Here is a 17,829-nt window from a genome sequence, read left to right on the forward strand (position 1 = left end):
ATCCTTGCTATAAAAAGGATGCTATTAAACTGGAAGGAGTACAGACAAAATTTATGAGGATCTTGCCAGGACTCAAGGGACTAAGGTATAGGGAAAGGTTGGACAAGTTAGGATGTTTTTCTTTAGAGTGTAGGAGAGTGAGGTGAGATCTTAACAGATCATGAGAAGCATGAATGCACTCAGTCTTTTTCTCAGTGTTGGAGAATCGAGAACTAGAGGGCATCAGTTTAAAGTAAGAGGGGAAAGAATAACGTGAATCTGAGGGGCAACATTGTTTACATAGAGGGTGGTATGCATATGGAATGATCTGCTAGTGGAAGTGTTTTAGGTGGGTATATTAACAACATTTAAAAGATATTTGGACAAATACATGGATAGGAAAGGTTTTAAGTATTTGGGCCAAGTGCAGGGAAATGCCATTAGCATGGATGAACATTTTGCTCATCATTGACAAGCTGGGGCTGAAGGTCCTGTCTCCGTGCTGTGATTTCTATGAACTTATTTATACCGAAGACAAGTGAAGCAGTGTCACAAAAATAACACAACTACTATAAAACAATCTCTTATCTACAATTGACAGGCAAAGAGAAGATATATTTTATTTCAGAATCAAGGTCATAATGTGAGAGAGTCATCATTAAATGAAGTTCAGCAAAATTAGTATTTGTTATCCAGCTAGCCATCTTATGATACAGTGTGGATTACAGGTATATTAGGTATAATAGGTTTAGTAATTAATTTTCCTATTATGCCTTAACAATGAGGAAGATTGCCCATTGCCATCATATATTAATCATAAGAGTGTTTGTCAAATTTTTTCTGCTAACTGAAAAACAACCAATATCTTTGGATAAGTATCTCTTCTTGAGAAGATTGCTCATTGTGAATACTTACTTAGAAGACTTTGGCCACAGAATGCAATCCCAGGAGATAATTTTCACTCTATTCAAATGGCTACTTTTTAAAATTACTCAAGGCCTCAGGACAAATTCTCACTTGTGAATAACTCCGTTTCAATGTAATGTTATATCTCCCACAAGCTTCCTTATTCTACACAACAAGACTCTACATAAATTGCACAACACCAGGCTATAGTCCAACAGGTTTAATTGGAAGCACTCGCTTTCAGAGCTCTGCTCCTTCATCAGGTGGTTGAAGGAACAGCGCTCCGAAAGCTAGTGCTTCCAAATAAACCTGTTGGACTATAACCTGGTGTCGTGTGATTTTTAACTTTGTACACCCCAGTCCAACACTGGCATCTCCAAATCATGACTACATAAATTGGGAATGGAAATCAACCTGTCAAAACAAAAGGGTTGAATACATAATTTTATTACATCGCTTGTATAATTTTTCATTACAGTTTTAAGGAAACGTGTTCTCTTAGTAAGAAGAGGAAGACAAAACGTGAGGAAATGTCTGAAAGGAGAATTCAGGAAGAGTATGAAAAATTAGGGCCATTCAGGTATACAGTGCTATTTATTTCTCACTGTTAGGAAAGATAGAGGTTATTTCAAAAACAAATTTCACATCATTTAATTAAATATAACTCTCTTTTACTTTTATAATATCTCAGCTATCCAGAAATGGTGACTGGAATTTTTTTTGTGCTGATGACATTGTTATGGTTTACCCGGGAGCCAGGATTTGTCCCTGGATGGACATCACTCTTTGAAAGGTAAATCTAAAATTCTATAATGCCCAGTAACCCTGCTATCCGTGAGCCTGCACTTCATTATACTCACACTGACCCACTTCCTAATCCCATCGGCACACTCACTCACCTCCCAATCCCACCGGGACACTGACCCACCTCCCAATCTCATTGGAACACAGACCCACCTCCCAATCCCATTGGGACACTGACCCACCTCCCAATCCCACGGGGACAATGACCCATCTCCCGATCTCATTAGAACACGGACCCACCTCCCAATCCCACCGGGACACTGACTCACCTCCCAATCTCATTGGAACATGGACCCACCTCCCAATCCCAACTGGACACTGACCCACCACCTAATCTCATTGGAACACTGACCCACTTCCCAATCCCACCGGGACACTCACTCACCTCCCAATTTCATTGGAACCTGGACCCACCTCCTAATCCCACTGGCACACTGATCCACCTTCCAATCCCACCAGGACTCGCAATAGGTTAAGATCAACTAGGAGAAAGTGAGGACTGCAGATGCTGGAGTACCAAAGTTGAAAAGTGTGGTGCTGGAAAAACAATAATTCAATGCTCAATCTCATTGGGATACTGATCTACCACCCAATCTCACTGGAACACTAATCCACTTCCTAATCCTAATGTAACACTGATCCACCTCCCAATAGCACTGGAATATTTACCCACTTCCCAATCCTACTGGAATGTTAATCTACTTCCCAATCCCACTGGAACAGTGATCCATCAATTTTGTGAAAGTTATTTGAGAATGAAATGAACAAAATGGATTAAGGGGAACTGATAGATGTAGTGCATTTGCATTTCCAAAAGAAAGTTAGTTAAAAGCTACGTTCAAGTTTCCATACAATTAAGAGCGTGTGGTGTTAATGGTTAAATGCTGGCACAGAGAATGACATGGCTCACTGAAAATAGAGAATCAAGATCAGTGGGCTACTTTCAGTTTGGCAAACTATTACAAATAAGATGCCCTAGGTATCAGTGCTAGTGCCTCAACTGTTTACAGTTTATGGCTTTGATGGAGGGACCAATTATATTTCAACCAAATATGCTAACAGCACATGGATAGGTAAGGTAAGTGTTTTGTGAACAGGATACAAAAAGTCTGCAAAGGGATATAAATAGAATAAATGAATGGGTCAAAAAAATGGCAGATGGTGTATAAGGTTGGAAATGTGAGATTGAAATCTTGACAGGAAGAATAGAAAATCTCAATTCTGGCCTCGATTTGCCATTGATGAGACAGTTGTTATTCCAGGGAGACGCAAGTTATTTATGAAAACCATGAGGAATCCCCATTGTAACAGATTCTGAAGGAACTGCCTGGAAATTGAAGATTCCGCTGTCAATTTTGCTTTGTCTGAAACCTTGTAAATGTTGCTATTTGGAGGGCTCCAGAAAAACTAAGTAAAATAGCTATTCAGGAAAAGTTAGATTATTAAATCCATAGTGTAACTCCTGAAACACTAAAAACAGACCCTGTATTTACCTTACACCCAACAATATCTCCGTCAGATAACATACAGCTACCCCGTGCATCCTCCTCCCCGCCATCACACCCCCCCCTCCCCAACACCATTACCACACACCACCCTGGGACCCAACCCACCTCTTCCATTCCCTGCATCCAGACTTGATCTTAACCCCCTTCTTTCTCCCTGCCAACTAACCCCTTCATCCGTATCTGATGCACCTTCACCATCCCACCTGATTGGACCCATCTGAGTTAGATTTCAAATTCCACTAGAATTCAACAAGCCCCCCCTTACCCCCAGAATGGAATCAAACATTCTACAACTCCACTCACTATGTTTGGACCTGACCTGACCCCCGTGACTATACACAACTCATATATTCAAGTCTGTGTTAGACAGATCTACAAGAGAGGCAATCGTTATAGGGGCAGGCAGGAAAGTGGAAATATGGCCTCAGTGAGATTGGCTGTGATCTTATTCAAAGGCAGACTGGATATAGGGGAGCTGAATATCCTATTGCTGCTCCTACTTCTATTGTTCTTACGTTATCCCAATCCTATTTCAATCTGGTCTGCCAACCAATCCAATTCTTCTCCAACTTTCATGTGTTTAAACTTAAGTCAGTTAAGGTTGAATAAATTATTTAATTTTAATTGGTTATGAGAAAGCCATCCTTCAGACTGGTCATGATTTACATGAAATCTGTGAAATGTTCTTGACTACGTGTCCCTAATAATTTATTCATTTCTGCGACTTTCAGAAAAGGCTACAGGACAGATGCCACTGTTTCCATCTTTCTGGGGTTTCTTCTCTTCTTGATTCCAGCTAAGAAACCATCTTTCCCCTGTTATGGCAAAATGAATGAAGGTGAGTTCTGATGGGCTGAGCTACTGGCTTCTTTTCAGTCCAAACAGATTTTTCTCTCCTTCATGGTCTAAGAGGTCCATCATTAATACAATTGTCTGTATCTTTGTTAAGATCAGATAACTCAGCACAGATTGAAGATCAAAGTAAGGCTCTTTTGATCCTCAAGTGTTGCATGTTATCATTGAGCCATTATGCACCTTAAGTCCAATTTTTGAATCTGTTTCTCTGATAATTAGGTGAAGGATTTGGCATTTGGCATAAAAGAGAACTAAGGGGCAACCTTTTCACACAGAAGGTTGTACATGTATGGAATGAGCTGCCAGAGGAAGTGGTGGAGGCTGGTACAATTGCAACATTTAAAAGGCATCGGGATGGGTGTATGAATAGGAAGTGGTTGGAGGGATATAGGCCGGGTGCTGGCAGGTGGGACTAGATTGGGTTGGGATATCTGGTATGCATGGATGTGTTGGACTGAAGGGTCTGTTTCTGTGCTGTTCATCTCTATGACTCTATTACTCTATTTGCTATTATCGATAATAGGAAGAGCAACATCACGCAAAAACCTCTTACCATTTCCTAGCTTCTCCTTCCATTTAAGATTAAAAGGTTGACATTGCAGCAAGGCAGCCGATATTCTCACTAGGTGATGTGTTCAGAGGTTGAAGAATGTAATCTGTCATGAACTTGAGAGGATGATGCTTTTCAGCAGTTGAGAGCAGTGATACTAGAAGACAGTGATATTACTCAGGGAGTGGGCATATCATTAAATTAAATATTGTTGTTGTTGGGCTATTTTGGTCTAGAGGAAACCTTATATGCAGCAGCCACTTAAATCTGGGAATATGAGCAGCTGAGTAGTTAACTGCTTTATTGAAAGGAGTGATAATATATCGTGTAGAAATGAATAAATCCCTCGATAACATATTTGTTCAAGTATTAAGCAGAGTTTTATTGCAAATCAGCTGGTGATTCAGCCATCTCTGTTCATTTCCCGCTGTCTTTCTATGATTTATGTGCACAATAGCATAGTTATAATTTTACAAAACTAACGAATGATGTTTTAAACATCAGATGAACGAGTAAACAGAAGATGTGGGTGTGTTCAATGTTAGTCAATGTCAGAATTAGATATTCAAATCCTTTTAAAGCTGAAACAGAGAGACACTTTAAAGATATTTTAAATCTGCTATATAGAAATGTATTGACACACTTCTGGAGTAGGTGCAACTTGAACCATATCACCTTGTCCTGAGATTGGGACAACCATCATTGTGCCACAGGAATCCAACACTGAGGAAGTCAGCTCCAGAGTTGATTGAAGACAGAGAGTCCTCATTGCCTTATTATTTGTGGTGTTATGGTAGGAGGAATCAGTGGTAATGCCCCAGCCTCTGAGCCAAGAGGCACAGGTGCAAGACCCAGTTGCTCCAGAAATGTATAATAACATCTCTGAACGGATTGACTCGGATATACAAAGAGATTGTAGGGGATCATGGGATATTATGGAAAATCGGTATTGTCCCAGTGGAACTTTTATGGCACATGGGTAGTGTCCCTCCCTTAGGGCCAGGTTCAAGTCCAGAAATGTGTTGTATTATCTCTGAATAGATTAATTAGAAATATCCAACAAGATGAGTTCTTCCTGGGTTCCAGAAATGCCCTACTACCTCATGGAAATGCTCTCTATGTCCTTCTGCATGACACGGGGGTGTTTCCTGTATGGGCTGCTGCTTTTTCTCCTTTATCCCCTCACCCAGACATAACTTGGCTTTTTATTTTATCGCTGGGCATCCTCAGTGGAGTGGACTGGCCTGGGCCAGAGCATGCTATATACATCAGTCCCATGTAATCCCAGATTGCCGTGGTTCATGGACTCCCAGCCCACCTGTTTATTTTGTGATGCTGCAGACCATGTGTATGTTGGTTGTGGGTGATTGCACTCCATGTTTAGTTCTTTAAAAAGCTTTCTGTTGCTCTTTGGTTTACATCAGCCCCACATTCCAGATCATCTTCAACATTCTTGATGCTTTAAGAGGGAGAGGTGGACACCGCGGTGCTTGGAGAGCACTATTTCCCCCTCTAACTCCATTTTAATTTAGTGGGCCGCACGGTGGCACAGTGGTTAGCCCTGCTGCCTCACAGCGCCAGAGACCTGGGTTCAATTCTCGCCTCAGGCGACTGACTGTGTGGAGTTTGCACATTCTCCCTGTGTCTGCGTGGGTTTCCTCCGGGTGCTCAGGTTTCCTCCCACAGTCCAAAAATGTGCAGGTTAGGTGAATTGACCATGCTAGATTACCTGTAGTGTTAGGTGTAGGGGAATGGGTCTGGGTGGGTTGTGCTTCGGCAGGTCGGTGTAGACTCGTTGGGTTGAAGGGCCTGTTTCCACACTGGAAGTAATCTAATCCCCTTCTTCTCTCCCTCCCCTCCTCAATCCTTGTTATTGTACAGTGTTCCTGTGAGGAGAGCTTGATATTTGTTGTTTTAATTTATAAGTGAATTGGCAATGGCACCAAAACTGTCTAGAGGTGTGTAATAATATTTCTCAATAGAAAAAAAAGAAATGAATTCTACTACAGATGATTTGATGATGCTTTTAAAAAAAAGAGTTTCTACACTGCCCCAGTGGGTAATACTTGTTAATTATTACAATTTATTTGTTTTAATTAAGTAATTTGGCAGAAAAAAAATAATTTGGGAAGAAAAGATGAGTTCTTAATTTAATTAGAATTTAATTAGGGATGATTTGGTGGTTGTTTAATTTTTGAAAAGATGAGTTCTTCCTGACTGCCTGCCCCTCCACTGGTGAGCACTGCTTGTTAATCATTACTTGTTTAGTGGCTTAATTAGATGATTTGATTATGGATTTTTTCAGAAAAAAAAAAGGCTGCGTTGAAGAGGGATAGGGGGAAGAGTTGGAGTTGGTACGATGTCAATGAGTCTAGTGTGAGTGATTTGGGGCCAGACCTGCAGCGGTTCGACACTGATTTCTCTGCCATACATTTTCAGGATACTGTTAAGGTTTGTATTGTCTGAAGTGGTTGATTCTAACTCAAAGTCTTTTGTGAAGGTCCTGACAACCACAAATTATCTATCAGAAGTTCAAAACTCCTCAGCAGTTTCCATTTCGGCCAGTGCATCTGAAGTTTGGGGATTCAGCGCTCATCAGCATTTGCAACCACCTTCAGCTGGAATGACAATTGGGTGATTTTCACCTGAGCTCCATCATTTTGTTTTGATGCAGATGAGGAAAGTGCGAAAGACACAAAGAATTTGAATGTCTCAAAGGACCCCAATCCACTGGCACCACTGATAAACTGGAAAGACTTTCAAAAGCACATGCCATGGGAGATTGTCATCCTCGTGGGAGGGGGCTATGCCTTGGCAGCAGGCTGCAAGGTAAAGTTGGTCATGATTGGGTTCAGAATATTCATGTGTTGCACGTGTTATTAACTTTAACATTTTGTTTATGGATAGGTACAATTTCTTGGAAGATCTGGACCCCTTAACAATCACTTGATTACAGTAGTTACTTCACATCAAGTGATATAATGGCTATTTCAGTCACTTCACATTAATGAAATTTAAAAAAAAGACTAACAAACAACCCTATTAGAAAAGATTGGACTTTTCTTACCCTGAAGGAAAAGAAAATGGGCTTGTCTCTTGATGAGTTGACAGTACACTCTACTGGCTGAAGCTAGGGATTTAGAGAAATGATCTGAAGAAGGCTTAAACTCCATTAGATTTGTCATTTCAACTGCAGAAGGATGTGTGGAGGAAATTAGTTTTCAGACCAGAACCCTCTCCCTGTAAAAACTATAAGGAACTCTATTGCACAGATCTTACTCAGGTGTTTGATATTAAATATTGTTGTCTCTTGAACAAAGGATTTTAAAATACAATGTGCTGTTTCCCACATTTTAATTTTCCAATCAACCTGTTTTACATGTTCCCACATCCCTGAGCAGGCAAAACTTAAACCTGAGCATCTTGGCTCAAAAGCAGAGACACTACTACAAGTGCCCCATGCACACATTTTATTGAATTTGTCTTTTTCTCTCTCCAGGTGTCTGGCCTATCTGATTGGATTGGACGTCAGATGGAACCAATGAGTAACCTCCCTGCATGGGCTGTTACATTAATTGCTTGCCTTTTGGTGTCAGTTGTCACTGAATTTGCAAGTAATCCAGCTACCATCACAGTTTTCCTACCGATTCTTTCCACGCTGGTAAGGAACTTGCTTTCCTGTAGTGATAGAAGCAGGGACCATAGGTTTCTGTAGTTGCATTTTGTTCTGGACATAAGGACTGGAGGAGGTCATTGGCCCTTTGAACCTGTGCTGTCATTCCATTGGATTATGGCTTATTTACATTCACTTTGCTTTTAGCAAGTCTAGAGGGAGCAATTTAGCTGCGTCCCTGGAGGAATACAGGAAGTGAAGGAGGAAACTTAAACAATTAGAAGAGCAAAAAGGGATCAGTAATAGGGAAACTACTGGAGAAAATTCTGAAGGAGCAAATTAATACCCACTTGGAAAGGCATGGGTTAATTAGGGTTGGTCAACATGTCTTCCTCAGAGGGAGATCATGCCTAACAAATTTGTTGGAAGTTTTTGAAAATGTGATCAAGTGTGTGGATGAAAGAGGTTTAGCTGATGTAGCTTATATGGATTTTTACAAAGCGTTTGATAAGGTCCCACAAGGAGACCAGTTGAGAAGGTTAAAGAACATGACTTGAAGGAAATTTGGTGAGATGGATCAGAAACTAGCTTAGTAATAGGACACAAAGGGTAGTGGCAGAAGGCTATTTGAGTGACTGGAGGCCGGTGTCCAACAATGTACCAAAATGATCTACACTGGGATCCTTATTGTTTGTTATATGCATAAATGATAGAGATGAAAATATGGGAGGATGTTAAGCAAATTTGCAGACAACACCAAGAGTTGTTAATAACAAAGGAGATATTTGTAGGTTACAGGAAGATATGGATGAGTTAGTCAGATGGGCAGACCAGTGGCAGATGGTATTTAACCCTGATAACATTGAGGTGATGCACTTTGGAAGAAGAAGCAAGATGAAGGGGTATTTAATAAATGGCAGAACACTGGATAGCTTAGAAAAACAGAAGAATCTTGGGGTAGTTATTCACAGATACCGAAGTTGGCAGAGTATGCAGATAGGACAGTTAAGAAGGCACATGGGACTCTTGCTTTCTTGGTAACAAGTATGAGAGCAAAGAGGTAATGTTGGAATTGTATAGAGTGTTGGTCAGGCCCTAACTAGAGTACTCTGTGCAATTCAGGTCACCTTACTACAGGAGGGATGTGGGGGTGGAAGAGGAATAGGCATGATTGAGCTGTATAAGATTGGGGTATGGACAGAGTGAATAGAGAACAGCTCGTCCCCTTGGTTGAGGGGCATAGTTTTAGGGTAAGAGGCTGGAGATTCAGAGGGGATTTGGGAAAAAAACATTTTCACTCAGAAGGTGGTGGGAATCTGGTGCATTGCTTGGGAAGGTAGTGGAAACCAGAAACCTTACAACCTTTAAAAAGTATTTAAGAGACATCACTGTTTGAAAATACGAAGATTTGCACATTTTGCACCAATCAGGTGTTAACAGGCATGACACAAATTAATTTAAATGCAAGGTACATCTCCCATGATACTATTCATTCAGGCATTTTTAGAACAGATGCAGTAGAGGCTGGGTGCCAAATGAAACTTCTACAATTGTGATTAAGACAAAAGGTTTCCATGCGCTTGCTGGACTAAAAAAGAAAATATGCTAATATTCAAGGATATGGGACAAGTACAGGAAAATGCGATCAGTGCACTTTTCGTGGTAATTATGTTGGTGCAGACTTGACAGGCCGAAGGGTCTTTTCTGCACTATATGCATCTAAAAATCTACTTGATTCTGTAATTCATGTTATAAAATGATCTCAGTTTTGATTTTTTTATAATTCACAAAAGCTCCAAGAGGAGAGAATTCCAAAGTTCCATGATGCTTTGTGTTGAAAAGTCCTTGAATGGAATATGACAAGCAAGGAAGTAAACTAGTCAATGCCTGTATTAGCCCTTTAAATCTGAAAATGTAGATCCCTGAAATCTGATTTAGAAGTTCAACCACATTCCTCTCACCTCAATTCAAGTGCAAAAAATGCCACAATTCAACAGCGATTACCACTGAACATTCAGTCTAATTGTGTGAGACCATGAGACTGTTATGTATAATGAAGGCTAAATGGGGAATCTTTCAAATTTGGAGTTCATGTGTACTGGAGGAAGATTTTCTCTGCATCAAGTTACAATGAAATCATAAATCAGTTTGTTTCAAAGCATATTTTCTTTTTTAGTCCAGCAAGTGCATGGAAACCTTTTGTCTTAATCGCAATTGTAGAAGTTTCATTTGGCACCCAGCCTCTACTGCATCTGTTCTAAAAATGCCTGAATGAATAGTATCATGGGAGATGTACCTTGCATTTAAATTAATTTGTGTCATGCCTGTTAACACCTGATTGGTGCAAAATGTGCAAATCATCGTATTCTCAAACAGTGATGTCTCTTAAAAAATTAATAAACTTAAAAAAGTAATTGTGATTAATTTACATGGTTATCTAAACACCTACACGGACTATTTAAAATATCTGCCCCAGCACTTTTCTCATGCTTAGTTCCTCTTTCCTCACCCCTTCATGATTGCAGAAATCCTAACAGTGAAGACGTCTCTGATTCCATGAGAAATTTCCTGGTTTTTCCTTTCTGGATGCAATTCCCATTGGCCCAACAATTGCATGTTAATGGTTAATTGGGAGAGTTACATTGTGATAAGCTCATAACAGTCTCTCGAAGGTATTTTTTCAATGAACATACCCCTTGTGAAGTGTGCATTATTCTACACATAAACAGGAACTCATTGCTCAGAATGAATTACATGATGGTTAATACTTTCTCTGTTTTTCTTGTAGTCTGAAACTCTGCAGATTAATCCCTTGTACACATTGATACCAGCCACCATGTGTGTGTCCTTTGCTGTGATGCTGCCTGTTGGTAATCCACCAAATGCCATTGTCTTCAGCTATGGTCACTGCCAGATTCAGGATATGGTAAGGAACGTTGAGGGCTAAGGACATGAGGGTAATCGATCTGCCCATGTTGATTGGGATTATGCCATTTGTTGAGGCTGGTTTTATTCAGTAATTTCAGCTTCCAGTCAGTGCTGGTCATGCTGTTGATTGACTAGACACATTCACAGATGGTCAATATTATGACTAGCTCCACTTAAAGCTATTCTTCACTGCATAAATCTAGCCTCGACCTCCTGAAGAGGAAATGCTTTGTGCTTATAGTAAGCCTGGAAATCATGCAGCAAGTGACTGAGCTGTGAACCATTAAAGAATGACACAACATCAGAGAGAATGGGTATCAAAAGTTACAGGTAATGTACCGGATGTCCTGATGGGGGAGGTGAAAAGGAGAAGATATGTCATGTGTCTGTGAGGGGCTGGAAGTGGTTATCAGTCAGTCACTCTAGTGAATAGCAGCAATCAAACACCGACTATCTTAATGTAATTCTGCAACCTGGTCAGTGAACTTATGGAAGTGGTCAAGGTCAGTGAATGCATGTTCAAATGCTGTAGCATTTTAATCACACCGCATATATCAATGGGTTTTTCATACTTCTACCACTCAACCATCAATTGTTTCCATCAATTAAGACCCCTATCTGACATTCATGTACTTCATCTCACGCTCACATATTCAATATTGCTGCACATGTCAAATCCACTTCCCTCAGTTTTCACACAGTATCTGCAATTGAGCATGAACTCAGCAATTTGTCTCATGCTTGAAGTACAAACTGGAGTAGAATGGGGCAGGTAGACAACACCTAATCAGCAGCAGAGATGTCCAACTACCTCTCCTATTCATGGAAAGACTGTATCCGCTGATTTTGGGTTGCCATTCCTCAGGCCAGTGTCAGTTGTAGGGTAGAAACCATCAAAGATGACAATATCATCAAATCTAATCCTCCTTGTCTTAACTAATTCCCCACAACCCGCATTCTCTTCTGACCTTATGTCATCATGTATCTCTTCTGTCAAATGGGAAGAAATTCATATGGGGATGATGGCCCTAACTCCGACTTAAGACATAAAGGAACATGCCTTCATTGCTAGGTAGGCCCATAGCAACTTGGGCCATTACTTGTTTGGGAATGATCTCTCCCAATCTTGGCTGAAGTCCCACCTTCAAGAGCTGCCTGTTAATTAAATGACGTTATCTAGTCTCAGCAGCAAGGCAGTATTCCAGCAATAGTACTGAAGACCGGTACTCCAACACTTGCCACCCCCCTAGCAAAGATGTTCCAGAACAGTCACAACATTGGCATCTACCTAGCAATGTGGTAAATTGCCCAAGTATATTCTGCTGACAAAAAGCAGGACAAACCTGACCTGATCAAGTACTGACCCATCAAGCCATTCTCAATCATCAGTAAAGGATGGGAAACAGTACTTTCCTAACAATAACATGTTCAATGATGCTCAGTTTGAGTTCTGCCAGGGCCACTCAGCTCCCAACTTCACTAAAAAATTGATTGAAGCCTGGACAAAGTAACTGAATTCCAGAGGTGAGATGAGAGTGACATCAAGGCCACATTTGGCTGAGTAATGCATGAATGAGCCCCTCGCAAAACTGGAATCAATAAGTATCAGGGGAAATCTCTCTGTTTGTTGGTGTCATTCTTGGCACAAAGGAAGATGGTTGTGGTTGCTGGAGGTCAGTCATCTTAGCTCCAGGACATTTCTGCAAGAGTTCCTCAGGGTAGTGCCAGAGGCCCAACCATCTTCAGCTGCTTCATCAATGACCTTCCCTCCTTCATAAGGTCAGCAGTGGGGTGTTTGCCAATGATTGGTGCTGAATTTTGTGCATTTGCGACTCCTCAGAGACTGAAGCAGTCCATGTTCAAATGAAGCAAGATCTGGACAATATCAGGCTTGGACTGACAAGTGGCAAATAGCATTCATGCCACACAAATGCCAGGCAATAAAAGACAATCTAACCACCACACCTTGACACTCAAAGGTTTTAACATCACTAAATCCCCCACTGCCAACATTCTGGGGTTTACATTGACTGGAAGCTCATCTGGGCTTGTCACATAAACACAATGGCTACAAGACCAGATTAGAGGCTAGGAATACTAATGGGAGTAACTCACCTCCTGACTCCCCAAAGTTTGTCCACCATCTACAAGGCACAAGTCAGGAGTGTGATGAAATCCTCCCCACTTGCCTGGATGGGTGCAGCTCCAACGACACTCAAGAAGCTTAACACCGTCCAGGACAAAGCAGCTCACTTGATTGGCGCTACATCCACAAGCATCCACTCCTTCCGCCCTCGATGCTTAGTAGTCGCAATGTGTTCTAGCTACAAAATGCACTACAAAAATTCACCAAAGATCCTTGGACAGCACCTTACAAATCCACAACCACTTCCATTTGTAAGGACAAGTGCAGCAGATACATGGGAACGCCATCAGCTTTAGGTTGTCCTCCAAGCCTTACCATCCTGACTTAGAAATATATCACTGTTCCTTCTCTTTCATTAGATCAAAATTCCTGGAATTCCCTCCTTATGGGCATTGTGGGTCAACCTACACCATGTGGACTGCAGCGGTTGACAAGACAGCTCGCCACCACCTTGTCAGGGGCAACTAGGGATGGATGATAAATGCTGGCCAACCAGTGATGCCCACATCCCATAAGTGAATAAATAATTAAAAAGTTACACACACTCGGACCGATAGTCACTGCTGCTGCTGAAAGTAGCTCCCAATGAAGGGGAGTCATAGAGTAGAACACAGAGGCCACAAGGCCAAGACTAGCAGGCTCCAGCATTTGGAGACAGTGGAGGGAATGGGAGAACAATTTGAGGGTCTCCTTGAGCAAAGAGTGCCTGAACAAGGGGTAGTTCAATCCCTAGCCAGCTGAAAGGATGCCAAGTTGCCATGTTGGCCTCAGCAACTGGTAGTGCATTGGCAGTGAAAGGTGGGCTTTAATTGGTCATCAATTGGCCATTTAAGAGCCATAATTGGGCAAATGGGGCTCGTGACATCTCCCGTGCTGCAAGTAAAATGCCATCATCAATAGGTGGGTGATGTTTACAGCACTACTACAAAGGTGTCTGATTTAATGTACCCCTACCTGTTAGTCTGATCCTGGGCTGGGTTAGGGAGAGCACTGTATATGGGGTAAAGTGGGAGTGGGGAAGAGAGTTGTAAAACTCCATCCCATGCATTCAGACCTCTACCCCTTCCTTTTAGGTGCCAAAGAAATACTACCTAGCCAGACAATGGAGGAAAACCAAGAAAGAAGTGATGAGAAATTTGCAATTCACAATTTCACACATACAACAATCAGTTTAGAAACTGATATTGTGCACGGTTGTCAGAATAGCATGGAGATAATGAGACATTGACATAAATAGGCTGCAGTCAGGTCAATGGACTAAGAGTAGCACAGCTTCTAGTATAACGGGGGGGGGGGGGGGGGGGTAACTGCAAGTTCTGCTGAGGAGAACTTGGGTGAGAATTTTAATGGAGCTGTGTACAGAAGAATACTGAAGGGTATTTGCATCAAAATGCTTGGTGCACTGTGAGACTTTCCAGAGAACTAGCAGTCAGTGTGCCACACTGCATGGAGGACCCTTGGCACCAAGGTTTTGAGCAGGTTTGGAGCATCTTCTTGCCAGGGTGCAAGTAGTGGCCAGATCTGGTTGCATTATTTAAAGACTCAACCATTACACAGCTTCAGTGAGCCAAAGTTGCAGCTTCCATTGCTGCACAAGCAGCAAGATATTCCTGCCGAATAATTCCTGCTGATTTTCCTACAAGAGCACCTGCAATCTCATCCATTGATAGTCATAAGTCTACCATAAATAATGCTGCAGCCATTGGGAAAGCTCTGTTTAGGACAGACACCAAGGGAATGTACATGATTATTGTTTTTTTTTATATGCTATAAGGCATGTTTTGATTTAAAAACTTGGTGTGTTTGTTTTATGGCTGCAGCTTTGATATTTGCACTGTGATCAGGTAAGCACTGTAATGTTTGGCAGCAGCTATGATTTTTTGCATTGTGGTCAAGTGAGCACTGTAGTGAGGGAAAGTAACAGAGAGATGGTAAGGTGTTGGATTGTTAATGAATGGGTGCTTATGGAATGTGCCCTGAGATGTTGCTGCCTGCTGTACAACATGGAAGTCCATCGGAGCAAGCAGGAATCATTCTGACTTCAATCTGAGAAATGTTGATGTTTAGTTTATTCAAAGCAGGTGGTATGATCGGATGCTAAAACTCACCACTGCCCAGTGACAATGTCAACTCAACATCTGGAACTTGATTTAAAAAAATCAACAAAACGAGCCTCGTATTGATGAAGTCCTCACTGGCTTCTTGTGCAGAATTCTCAGCACAACTCCCATTGAATTATTCTGTCTAAATCCTTCATAATTTTATGCAGCTCCACCAAATTCCCTCAGGCTTCTTGACTTCAAAGGAAACAATCCAGCTTTTCTATAGTCACTTATCCCTGGAGCGTTTTTTAGTAAATCTCTTCAGAATGCTCTATAAAGCCTTCACATCCCCTGGTGCCCAGAATAGTCACAGTGGGGGTTAATTGTTTTATGATCGTTCAGCAAAACCTTTTTTCTTTTGTCCATTCTGCCTCTATTAATAAAGACCATAAAAAGCTCAGGTTTCAGTATAAAACACTGTGCAATCTCAACTTTATCAGACAATTCCACAGAACCTGGTTGATCATATTAAGGAACTAGCTCTGCTTTTTTGAGTATGATCCAACATCAAAATGATTTTCTCTGGGGCTACTTTTGATTTGTGAGGGCTATACTTTGGTTTTCATGGAACATGGCCAACAACAATTTGTGTGACTCCATCATTGCAACCACTTTCCTTTAGTTGGTTCTCTCCCACATTTGCCGCTGATAACACTCACTAATGAATTCTCTCTATCTCTCTGTCCCTCACATGAGCAGGGTGACCTTGCTCAGATTAGATGATATTGAGAGATAGGTGACCATACCTGAGCTGGGGCCCTCCTGATGGCAAGTGCACCAATGAATTCCACTGTCTTTGCGTCCTTCTCCTGGCCCTCCTCTTTCTCCCTACTTGTTTCTGATTATTGAGATAAATCTCTTTCATTGAGTCAGTAACCTCCCTTAAGCCACAGCAAATAGTAAACCATTGGATAGTATGAATATTTTCAGCTATGACTTGGAAGGACTCAAAAATATAAAAAAAGGTCTCGATAATAGTATAGTCATTGCGCTCTTCCAAGGAGTGGTTGTGGATACAGTATGCAGCATACTTCAGCAAGGACATCCTTTCTAAAGTGCGGACATTTCAGATGTTGTTTTTCACTGGGATTGAGATTGGAGAATTGATCCTGAATAACCTGGGTTGTTATGGTCTTTTGTTGAGAGCTCTTTGCCACTCCAACTTTACTCTCTCTTTGAGCTGCATTCTGTGTGAACCCTCTTCTAAAGCTTTCCACTGTACTCCTACAATGGTGTACACATAACAATAAAAGGATATTCTATTCTATTCTCCAGCTCATATTGAAGGAATGCCTGCTAATGCATCTAGATCTGAGCAACTGGTTGTGCACAAGTCACTCAAAAAAACTTTCAACATGAGCCACACCATTCCCTATGTGCCTATATAAATTGAAACAACTATATAGAACATACAAAACAACCAGAAGAAATCACTAGCAACTAATCTGTAAGGAGTTGGTGATCTCATTTAAGTTACATTAGCGAGGGATCCTTGCTACATTTGAACAGGTGTCAAGTTGTGTAACATTAGGAAAAAATATTTACTGGAGTATTAGGCTTTAAAACAATATCAACTTAGTGTTGCATACCATCACCAATGGTGAACCAAATTACTCAAATAATGTCTATGTATAACATAAAGTCCATAAAGAGCACTCATAGCACTCACAGAAACTATCCCAACTTATCAACCATACTCCACAGAAAAGCACCAGGATGAATATGAAAGGAGAAAATCATAATTTTCTTTCTTTATTTAAATGAACTGCCATAAATTAATACAATAATGCGATTACATTTGTTTTTTTTATTTTAGAGGAGTCAAGAGAAATTCTACAATTCTGTTGAAGTCATTTTCAGATATTAAAGAATGCATTCCAACTTAACTACATCCCATTGTTCTATACACAGTGATCTGGACTTGCACATTCATGACTGATCAAAAATTACTTTCTGATTATTGAATATATGCACGCAAGTTTCCCCGCCTTCTGTGCATATCACTGACACATGGTACTCACTCATGCTCCCAACGCTACCATGATTAGCACAGTTGTGGGTTTCTAAACAATGTTGAGTTTGATTGTGATTTTTCATCTTTGCGGGCACATCCACCTGTACCAACAGTGAAGAGACTACTTGTGGGCTCTAGTCTCATTTAAATTTGCCAGTTGAGTTGAGCTTGGTATTTAAGTGGCCTCAACAATCTGTTGGTTGTCCAGGACAGAGACAGCGATCTCAGTTAGACCCTTGATAGGGATGGCCAAGGAGATGTCTAGGAGATGTACAGTCATGTCAGACTATTCAGCAATATTTTCATGGCTCAAGAAAAATCAATCCTTGTTCTGACTCCACAAAAAACATGTTTTGTAAAATAGATTTCCGAGTCATTTCTTGATCCGAAGATGGAGGAGCCAGACCAGATCCACATGCTGTAT

The 17,829-nt window shown here is 41.0% G+C and overlaps 1 protein-coding gene across 1 annotated transcript in view; it reads left to right on the plus strand.

The window, feature by feature from the left end:
• Positions 1-17,829, plus strand: part of slc13a4 (solute carrier family 13 member 4) — a 115,380-nt gene that overhangs the window by 94,025 nt on the left and 3,526 nt on the right. The window contains exons 9-14 of the mRNA XM_043709429.1: positions 1,364-1,465; positions 1,577-1,678; positions 3,929-4,035; positions 7,277-7,431; positions 8,102-8,263; positions 11,004-11,141. Of these exons, the coding sequence (XP_043565364.1) occupies positions 1,364-1,465; positions 1,577-1,678; positions 3,929-4,035; positions 7,277-7,431; positions 8,102-8,263; positions 11,004-11,141 (766 nt within the window). The remainder of the gene's footprint in view (positions 1-1,363; positions 1,466-1,576; positions 1,679-3,928; positions 4,036-7,276; positions 7,432-8,101; positions 8,264-11,003; positions 11,142-17,829) is intronic.

The sequence above is a fragment of the Chiloscyllium plagiosum genome, chromosome 19 (genome assembly GCF_004010195.1).
Source record: "Chiloscyllium plagiosum isolate BGI_BamShark_2017 chromosome 19, ASM401019v2, whole genome shotgun sequence".
NCBI classification, from domain to species: Eukaryota; Metazoa; Chordata; class Chondrichthyes; order Orectolobiformes; family Hemiscylliidae; genus Chiloscyllium; species Chiloscyllium plagiosum.